Below are 10136 nucleotides of genomic sequence, written 5' to 3' on the forward strand. Positions count from 1 at the left end.
TGAGTATGAAGATGAGAGTGAAAACCTGTTGTATCTTCCTGTTTATCAGAACAAGGAAACACTCAGGGCTAAAGTCATTGTCTGAAGCCATCAACCGCTAAGAGAGGGGGGGTTCTGGGAAGAAGACTGGAGTTCTGGGCTCACTTGTTGTAAAAACTCTACTTCAGCAATCATTTGGGAAGAAAGTTGACATTTAGCTATAAAAGAACATATCAAGTTTAGGCCTAATTTAACAAAGAGTAACAAGTCATTCAATTTAAATATTTATTGTAAAAAGAACATCTACTGGGGCTAAATAAAAAGGTAGGCCTAGTTGATGAATAGCCTACTGGCCTACTGCGTGCATGGCGTCTCGCGTTGAGTATTTTTTTACTGGTCGCCACCATAGACAAAAGGTCGCCACATGCTCGAGCAATTTCCATTTTCATAGTGGAAGAGAAGTGTACAACCATTTACACTTATACCTATGTAATGGTCTCGTCGAATGCAGTCGTGTTTTTGACGAAATTATGTATTCGAGAACATTATTTCGCACAACCTTTTCATAATGACATCAACTATGCTTAGCTTAAAAATGAAGGCATTCAGATTCAGCACGCCACTCTTTTTAATCAGAGCTATTTAGCTGTATTAATATTTAGCTGCACAAAAATAACTAGGAATAAATTAAATATATCCTAGTGGGTCAGGGGATCTCTGGATAATCCGAGATCCCCTGACCCTAGTGTAAAGTGTGGAGGATTTTCACCTCTGATTTTGCTTTCGTTTTCCGATCATCATCAAATAGGCTAATTCGTCTATGATAAACGCGGAAGAATAACAACAAACATCACTTTCTGCGACTGCCAATTAAATTATATAGGCTAATTTATATGTTTATCTCTGTAAAGCTGCTTTGAGACCATCTACATTGTTAAAAGTAAATGAGGATGACTTGACTTGACACTTTCGTTTCGTGGGAACTCGCTATAGTCGAGAACTTGCTTAACAGTTCAGTTTCACTCTCGTTTTCGATTTAGCCTATTCAACGAGAGCGTGTTCCTCTGTCCACGGATGCAGACGCTGCTGGAGTCTGAAGGTTTCATCCATCAGCTGTGAACATGTTCTGCTACTGGGGAGCGCAGGTCAGAGAGGGCTTCGGTCTGATACAGCCTGACAAAGTCAAACATGGCGATTGTGGAATACGATCCGTGTGTCCGAAATCAGCAGTTCAGGACATGTCAGCTGGAAGGAGTTTTGTTGGATTTATCCGGGATGGGCAAGTCTCGGTCCTGAGATTACGCGGTGAAGACTGTGATCAGGATGGAAAACTAAGTATATACTAAATTATTAAACCTTTTTCATTCATAAAGTTGACATCATTAATATAATAGTCTACTTTACAGAAGTCTTGAATCTTTTATTTTCATATATATATATTTGATAGCCTACATGAGTAACTTATACTGTATAATATTTGTGACATAATGTAATTAATTATAATTATTTAAGTGTCTGTTTGTATGCTATACTGTCTGAACAGAAGTTGAACTGATAAAAAATATTTCATTTACTCCAGAGCAATTACAGCTGAAGAATGACAGAATCAGATCGATTGTCTGTGGAGGAGACGGTGCGGTTCTTCTTGCTTATGGAGGAAAAGTTCTCATTATGGACAAATCTACTGTGTGCAGGTATGTTTATGTAAGCATAACAGTATGACCATGAAAGATATTAACAAATATATATCTGACAGATTGTCTTTTCTCTGCAGTCCTCTTAAAGGTCTGGAAAACAAGCAGGTGATTCAGATCGCGTGTGGAGACCAGCATTCAATGGCACTAACCAGGGGTATTCACAACCATTTCATCTAACAGCTGTCTTAATCTTTTGACTTCTTATTATTGACATGAATTGATAGGCATTTGAGTGTAGATATGCAGAGCTGTTGTTGGTCTTTCAGATGGTCAGCTGTTTGTATGGGGTGATAACTCTCACGGTCAGCTGGGTTTGGAGAAAGAACAGCCCAGGTCTCTGTCAGCTCCTCAACGTGTGGAGAGTCTAGATGGGATCCCACTGGCTCAGATCAGCGCTGGAGGAGACCACAGCTTTGCGTTGTCTCTCTCTGGAGTCGTGTTCGGATGGGGAAAGAACTCGGCTGGACAGCTGGGCCTCGGAGACACTACAGGTCTGAATATTTCATCATGTAACTAAATCAGTCATATAAAAGCACATATAAATGCACTATATTTGTGCAATTCTGGGTCAAACTGATATTAAAGAATGATGAATTTACTGTTTTTCCACCACAGACAGACACGTCCCAACGGTTGTAAATAGTCTGAACCGAAAGAAAACTGTGTCCATCTCATGTGGAGGGGAACACACTGCGACTCTATCAAAGGTAGTATTTTGTAATATGTATATAACTATATATATTATAAAACCATATTTAGCATACAACACACTGGACAGAAAATGTAATTAATAGTTTATGTTTCAGGGCGGCACAGTGTTCACATTTGGATCAGGAGGTTTTGGCCAGCTTGGGCACAACTCATTTAAAGACGAACATCATCCGCGGGTCGTTGCTGAACTGTGGGGATCTAAAGTGTCCCAGGTCACATGCGGGAGGTAAACTAGACTTTTCAGAAGCAATCAGTGTTTCAATGCAGTAATGCAGATTTATTTGTATTTCCTCACATGGTTAACATGTCTAATGTTTGAGATCAGCTCAATGATTAGGCATTTGATTCTTTCTTGAATAAAGACGTCACACACTCGTATCAGTCGAATCGTCAAAGCTGATCTATTCATTTGGATGTGGGATGCAAGGGAAGCTGGGAAATGGAGAAATGATCAAGCAGTCTGTGCCTTTCCCTGTGGATCTCTCAACTAGTAATTAAATCATATTTTAGCAATAGGCTATTTCCTTAGGAATATTTTTCTTCTCGTGATGTTGCTAAACTAAGCTAACTAAACTAAATTTTTATTGCACACAGAATGTGGTCATGCATATATGATTGAAAAACTGATTGCTGGGGAGAATCATTCCTTTGCCGTGTTTTTCAAGGTACAGTACACACATTTGTTAACAATTAAATTATTGCTCCACTGTGGTTACTTAGTTTTTTTATGTATATTGTAGAAACTTGGGAATGAGTCTAAACCAAATCCAAGGAGAGGGATTTTGACATTAGATAACAGAATGATTGACCGATGGGTGTCTGGAAGTGATTCATGGAAAGTGATAAAGAAGTGAGTGTTTAAGTCGTTTTAACAACAGTGCTTCCATTGAGATACTAATGCTTAAGGCTCCTGATCTACAGTAGGTCCATGAAATAGTCTTTCTTAACATTATTAAATCAAGAAATATGTGCCAACGAGGTGATGAATTTTAGGCAGGAATTAAAATCAATAGACTATAAAAATATTATTTAAAGTATAGTTGTGTTGTTTACAGGGACATAAACAAAGTGTTCTCCTCGGCTGCCTCTCTGAATGGAAGTTTCCTCAAAACAAGGTAAATATCCTAATCTGAATTAGGCTGTTTTATGTAGTAGTTCCTCCCTTTTGTGCCTAAAATGACTTAATGTAAGTGTCTGTCTTTGTAGTTGTGATGAACATTATCAGATGTCTGAGGAGCATTGTGGGTTGGATTTTGATCTGGTTAAAGCATCCTTTGCAAAGTTATCAAACAATGAAAGGTTGATTTCAGAGGTAATGGTAAATCCAGCATTTACAAAAATGTTCATTACATTTTAAACGGTGAGATGCAGTTGATAATTTTCCGTACCTCAGGTAGTGAAGGTAGTTCAACAGACACTCCTGCCGTCTCTGAATCCAAATCCAGCTGGTGTGGAAGCTCTGAGACTCTACCTTCTCCTCCCTGAGCTCATCAGAGGACTCCAGGAACAACAAAGAACTGAACTCACTAAAGCATTGGCCTCCAAAATCCTTGATCTGAATCCTGCTGTTCTCAAGGAGTTAGGTAAAGCTGGAGGACATTTACATTCTTTCTGTTGTTCTTGTTCTGTTTGTAATTTTGTAATTTTATGTTACATGCATGTTGTATTCTCAGAGATGTACTGGTCCAAACTCCCTGATGATTTGCTCAAAAACTTGGTGGGCTTATTTCAAAAAGAGTCTGCTATGTTAATTGGCAGGATTGCTGTTGTCAAGTTGGACTCTGACAAAGAGAAACACCTACTGAAATTTGTGCAGATCCTTCAGATGGTCTATCAGGTGCTTTTATTAAACATTAGATCAAAAGTAAACATTTAACCATGTTATTGTGATAGTAGTTTCAATAACAGTGTTTCTGTTGGAAAGGTCTGCCGCAGTGCACACAGAGACATCACAAAGAGTGATTTCATCATTCATGAGGTCAATGGTCTCCTAGATGTGGTGAGAACCAAAACATTTTGAAAATCTACTGGTCAACCTATATGGGCTTTCAATGGCCGATGATGTTACTGTATCATCTACTGCAGGGGTGTCCAATCCTACTCCTGGGATGTCCTGCAGAGTTTAGCTCCAACTTGTCCCAACATTCCTGTCTAGAAGGTTCTAGTCATCCTGAAGACCTTGAACACCTTGTTTCAGTTGTGTTTAATTGGGATTGGAGCTAAACTCTGAAGGACAGTGGCCCTGCAAGAGCAGGATTGAACACCCCTGATTTTTGGTATATCTTTTTAATATATAGCTAAAATTAAATATGGCAGCAATCACTGTATTTATCATACAAAAATGACCGAAATCACTCAATTTATATTTAAAAAAAAAAACTATCAATTGACAGGACTGTTGTTAGATTTTAGAAGTGACACAAGAGGGCACTAATACTCCTGATACCCATGGTTGTCTGCTGATAATTTCTGTATTGGTTATGATATATTGATTTTTTTGTAGTTAATTCCCACTATAGAAAAAAAAAACTGATCATTTTGTTTTCCCAAAATCAACAGCTGCAAACCATCAATGAAGATGCGAATAACATGCCGTTATTTTACTTGCCTGAACAAATCCAGGCATTGGTGGCACAGAAAAACTACTATAATGTGAGCTCCACAGTCTTTTGGTCATATCTGATATGCATGCACATTTCAGATCAAGTAAGCATGATGTTACTATTTCTTTTATTACAGAAAATCTTAAAAAATCTTATATCACTTCCATGCATCTTTAACCTGGAGGCCAAATGTAGCTATATGAAGAACAGAGTATGGAAGGTAATTTTGTCTTGACCTAAAAAAATCTCATGTGAATTACTTTTGTGTAAATGTACTTTTTAATCACAGAATGAAATGCTTTAATTGCAGGGTAGTTTTCAGCTGACTCTGAGACGCACAGCTCTGCTGGAGGATTGTTTCTCTCAGCTGACGGCCAATCTGCAATATCTCAGAGGACATTGGCTGGCGGTAAGGAAAACAAAAACTATGTTTTGATTCAGTAACAACAGGTTATTTTTTGCGTGCAGTTTTATTATACAAACTGTTACGAGCTGCAGTATGAATGAATTATTTTGGTTATCTAACAGGTGTTTTACACAGAGGATATGAGAAAAACAGATGTGAACAAGAGAGACTTTTTTCTCAACGTGTTTAAAGAGCTTTGTGCTCCAGAGTCTCAGCTGCTCATGGACAATGACAACAAAACTTTGAGCTGGTTCCCCACAAAGGTAAGGCAAAGACTTTTAATGAGGTCATGCTAAGACGTAAATAGTGGTAACAAAGTTTAGTTAAGTCAGGTTACATATCTAAAGCCGGGTGCACACTGTACGATTTATAATAGTCCTTTACGACTGTTGCTGGTCGGACTGTACGAACATGGTCCCCGCTGTTTCACACTGTGGGATCTCAGTTGTCATTAATGTCAGACTGTACAGCAGTCAAGAAAGACGCGTTAAAAATAGACACAGAAGAAGACTTGTAGGAGCCATTTTAATGCAATTTATATATTTGTCCATTGGGTGACCAAGGTCTCAAGACTTTTTTTTTTTAAAGTTGAATTTCTTTTAACTTGAGCACAGTGTTTTAAAATGCTGTCATGTGCTAAACTCTACAAAAGACATGAGCGTAAGGGTCAAACATGTCCATCTTGTTTACATAGAAAACAATGGAAAGTAGCGCTAAGATACCTAATGTCTCTTTTGTGTTTTCCCATTTATTTACATTTTTTATTATTGTTCTCTTTGGCTTTAACCTCTTATTGTCCCACACCAGCTCCGCGTGGAGAAGGAGAAGTACTTCCTGTTTGGGATTCTGTGTGGCTTGGCCTTCAACAACAACTCTGTAGTGAATCTGCCTTTTCCTTTAGCTTTGTTCAAGAAGCTTCTCGATGTCAAACCATGTCTTGAAGACTTGATAGAGTTCAGTCCGGATCTTGGCAGGTGAGTGTTTTTACAATCAATGTTATCTTGATTCTCTATTGTTGTATAATGACTGCTAAAATGTACTTCCATGTTCTATGTATGTGCTGCTATCTATCATTAGCCTCGTTTCCATTACCCTTCAAATTGCGCAAATTGAAATGGAAACACGTCAATTTCGCAAAAACTCCCATTTATCGCAAAAAAGTTTTTACGCTCGCATGAGGTGGTTTTTCAGGCAATTCGAAAAAGAAATATTTCGCAAAACTGCAATGGAAAGTTTTTGCGCATTTACAGGTCACCTGACATAGATGACGCGGTATGTTTGGACAGAATACGAGACAGAGTTCTTTATTAAATTCATAAAAGACAAAACAATTACAGGAATACTGGATTCTAAACCTCAAAGAAATGCCACAATCAAGACCTCGAAGCAGATATGCCGGAGAAACACCCTATAAGAGCCACTCTCAAGTATAAGGGTCTTTCCTTGCCATTAATGATTGGATAACACGCATACGTCTCCTTCGATTAATGATAATGGCCAGTGCAGTGGTTGGGATATACATAAACCTACCAATGTCCGTTGCCATGAGTTTTGGAGTGACTTATCGCGAGAGGAAAAAATTAAGTTTTAGATTTGCGTCATATCCATTACAGATTTGCGCAAAACTTTTGCGATTTTTTTCGAAATGTCGACAAAAAACGATTGCGAAATTACGCCGAATAACATCGGTTAATGGAAACGGCGTAATTTCGCAATCGTTTTTTGTCGACATTTCGAAAAAAATCGCAAAAGTTTTGCGCAAATCTGTAATGGATATGTGCCTATTGAGTGACATTGTTTAATGAATCTGAAACATGATATTCTCAGGAGTTTGTGGCACATCCTGGACTACAGCGATGACGTGAAGGAAATGGGCCCATTATCGGTTAGTTTGTTTGATTATTGTGTTATCATGTGCTGTAATGTAGCTTTTAAAGACATCAGGTCTCATTCACTAATAATTGTGTGGATTATTAACATTTATACAGTACCCACAGGAGAACTTCTCATGAAAAATGTTCACTTAATTCACACCACATGTGAGTTTATGCATATTTTGCATAAAAATCTCCATATAAGGACTTTCTGCACTCTAAAGGCTAATGATTTCTTAAGATGTGCTCTCGCTCTGCAGTAAGAAACCAGTTCAAAAAATCAGAAACCTCAAAAACCAGTTCAAACACAAGAAACACCTTTTATACACACCCAGATTACAGATCTCTCATTAAACAGCTGTAGCCTACATAAACGTATCTGCATTTTTATGCAGAGGAACCTCGCAGTTCGAGCTATAACTTGCCAATTTTTTTCTCTTTTATGATGCAATATATTTAGGATGAATTATCTATGAAATTTCATTTATGAAATGTTTATAATAACAATTTTTTTGTGTACGCATGGTTACATTTATTTTCTACATTTTCTAATACATTTTTAATATACTTTGAAAAGGAAAATGTTCGTATGCAAATTTTGCACAAAAAATGGTCTGCACACAAGGTTAGTAAATTAGATCCATTATTACTTAAAAAAACACGTTTTTAAAAAAAAAATCTTTCTACATAAGATCACATGGGATGGGACAGAAGTCGAACTGGATCCAGCTGAGCCAGGAAAAGTTGTCACAAATTATAACAGGTCAGGGTTATAGTTTTCTAAAGAAATCTAATTTTGCTGAGATACCCTGTCACTAGAACATCATATTATTTTTGCTTAACCTTAATCTTGAACATAATATTCAATAATTGGTAAGATGCATATTTTAACAAATATAATTTTTGCAACAGAAAAGAATTTGTGGACAAGTATGTGGATTATATCCTGAATAAATCAGTAGAGGAAGTGTTTGGAGAATTCAAGAGAGGCTTCTTCAGTGCGTGTGACCGATGCTTGGTGGAGATGTTTGAGCCAGAGGAGCTGAGAGGAGTTCTGGTGGGCAATGAGGAATATGACTGGGACATCCTCAAAAAGGTCCACCATAACACAAATGTCAAACAAAAGTCAAAACTACTATGCTCTTGACCTTGTGAGCTAGTAAATACTGACTAAATATATCTTTTGATCATTAGAACACTACATATGAAGGATCATTTCATGCTAAGCATCCAACCATCATCTCATTCTGGGAGGTGTTTGATGAACTGACACCAAATGAGAAGAAGGGCTTTCTATGTAAGTTCACTAGTGATTATCCTGAATGGTGCTGTGATTGTGTCTAGAAATTAGTGAAAATGACATTTGCCGAAATGAGTTTAAGAAATCAAACTTTATTTTTTTGCATCTACTCTGGCTGCTCCTATGCTTTTCAGGCTGTGACTTTGTCTTGTTTGCCAGAACACATTCAGAGTGCTTTCAAATAAATCTCTCCTGTTTTCCTCTCTGAAGTGTTCATAACAGGGTTTGAGAAAGTGCCCATTCTGGGTATGAGTGCGGTGAAGATGAGAGTGGGAACTCTGTTCAAGTTTACTCAGGATCATCTACCAGAAGCCCTCACCTGCCATGCTCTGTTGTATCTTCCTGTTTATCAGAACAAGGAAACACTCAGGACTAAAGTCATTGAGGCCATCAACCACAAGAGGGGGTTCTGGAAAGAGTGAGACTGGAGTTCTGAGATCATCCGTGGACACAAGTCACAGATCTAATAACTTGACACTTGATCCTTGATTAAGGCTTTTACCATGTCTTGAACACTGGTGGACCAAACCATTGTTAGGGGGGTATTTAATTAAAGTATTTAATGGGATATAAGGGAATAAAGAAAAATAAGAAGAATTCTAAAAGATTGTAATCAACTTGAAATATTTGCAAATAATATTTTTATTTTAAATTATGCGCACATGCACTCTTAATTGTATGCCTAATATGTGGAAAATAGGTGTGTTAATGTTTCTTGTCTTGTCACATTCAGTTATGAATTACATGAATCACATAAATTATGTAAATGGGGGAGACGTGAGATGGTAGAATCGCTGGGTTTGTAACAGCCCATGTTCAACAATCAGTTCCTGCTGTTATGTGGGGGTTTTTTATATAACAAAGTTTACATTTATATCCGCAAACAGATAAAGATTTCTGTTGGCAAAACATTTCTGTTTACAATACTTTGACACCAGATTGGATTATTTTCCAAATGCTATGTAACGTGTTGTATTTATGAACTTAATTAAAATAAACATGTCTTAATAATAAAATGTTTGTTTGTTTGTTTATGTATTTTTACATTTTTACAAACCAAGATTATAGCAATGAAATGTTAAAAAAATTCCAACACAGATTATTTTCTTGCCTGGTCTGGCTTAAATAATAATAAAAAGGACTAAGCTAAATGTTGGACTCTATAATTTTTTTTTTTATAATCAACTAATTCTTTAAATATAAAATCTTTATAAAGAACATCTAAGACATAACTCTGTTGGAGGGTGACTTTTTGGCAAGTTATCTAAACTTGGCTAGCTATTTGGCTGTAACAGAGATGGTAACTTGTTTGTTGCAGACTAGCTGGCTGTTGGAGAGGTGGTTAGCCCCATGCTGGTCGCTGACTAGCTGGCTGGTAGAAAGGGAATTGGTCACTTGCTGGTGGCTGACTAGCTGGCTGGTAGAAAGGGAATTGGTTACTTGCTGGTGGCTGACTAGCTGGCTGGTAGAAAGGGGATTGGTCACTTGCTGGTGGCTGACTAGCTGGCTGGTAGAAAGGGAATTGGTTACTTGCTGGTGGCTGACTAGCTGGCTGTTAAAGGGGTG

The 10136-nt window shown here is 37.5% G+C and overlaps 1 protein-coding gene across 2 annotated transcripts in view; it reads left to right on the top strand.

Moving 5' to 3' along the window:
- The first annotated feature begins 1064 nt into the window (after window positions 1–1064).
- Window positions 1065–10136, top strand: part of herc56.1 (HECT and RLD domain containing E3 ubiquitin protein ligase 56.1) — a 39322-nt gene continuing 30250 nt past the window's right edge. The window contains exons 1-16 of one of the 2 annotated variants that reach the window (XM_056253568.1): window positions 1065–1314; window positions 1559–1673; window positions 1754–1830; window positions 1943–2167; window positions 2292–2383; window positions 2483–2613; window positions 2750–2877; window positions 2982–3052; window positions 3128–3237; window positions 3443–3502; window positions 3594–3699; window positions 3781–3970; window positions 4061–4224; window positions 4312–4386; window positions 4947–5039; window positions 5127–5210. In XM_056253568.1, the coding sequence (XP_056109543.1) occupies window positions 1101–1314; window positions 1559–1673; window positions 1754–1830; window positions 1943–2167; window positions 2292–2383; window positions 2483–2613; window positions 2750–2877; window positions 2982–3052; window positions 3128–3237; window positions 3443–3502; window positions 3594–3699; window positions 3781–3970; window positions 4061–4224; window positions 4312–4386; window positions 4947–5039; window positions 5127–5210 (1935 nt within the window). In that variant the 5' untranslated portion in view covers window positions 1065–1100. The remainder of the gene's footprint in view (window positions 1315–1558; window positions 1674–1753; window positions 1831–1942; window positions 2168–2291; window positions 2384–2482; window positions 2614–2749; window positions 2878–2981; window positions 3053–3127; window positions 3238–3442; window positions 3503–3593; window positions 3700–3780; window positions 3971–4060; window positions 4225–4311; window positions 4387–4946; window positions 5040–5126; window positions 5211–10136) is intronic. The other variant, XM_056253569.1, reaches the window with a different exon arrangement.

The sequence above is a fragment of the Rhinichthys klamathensis genome, unplaced genomic scaffold (genome assembly GCF_029890125.1).
Source record: "Rhinichthys klamathensis goyatoka isolate OS25496 unplaced genomic scaffold, OSU_Roscu_1.1 h1tg000107l_1, whole genome shotgun sequence".
Lineage (NCBI taxonomy): Eukaryota > Metazoa > Chordata > Actinopteri > Cypriniformes > Leuciscidae > Rhinichthys > Rhinichthys klamathensis.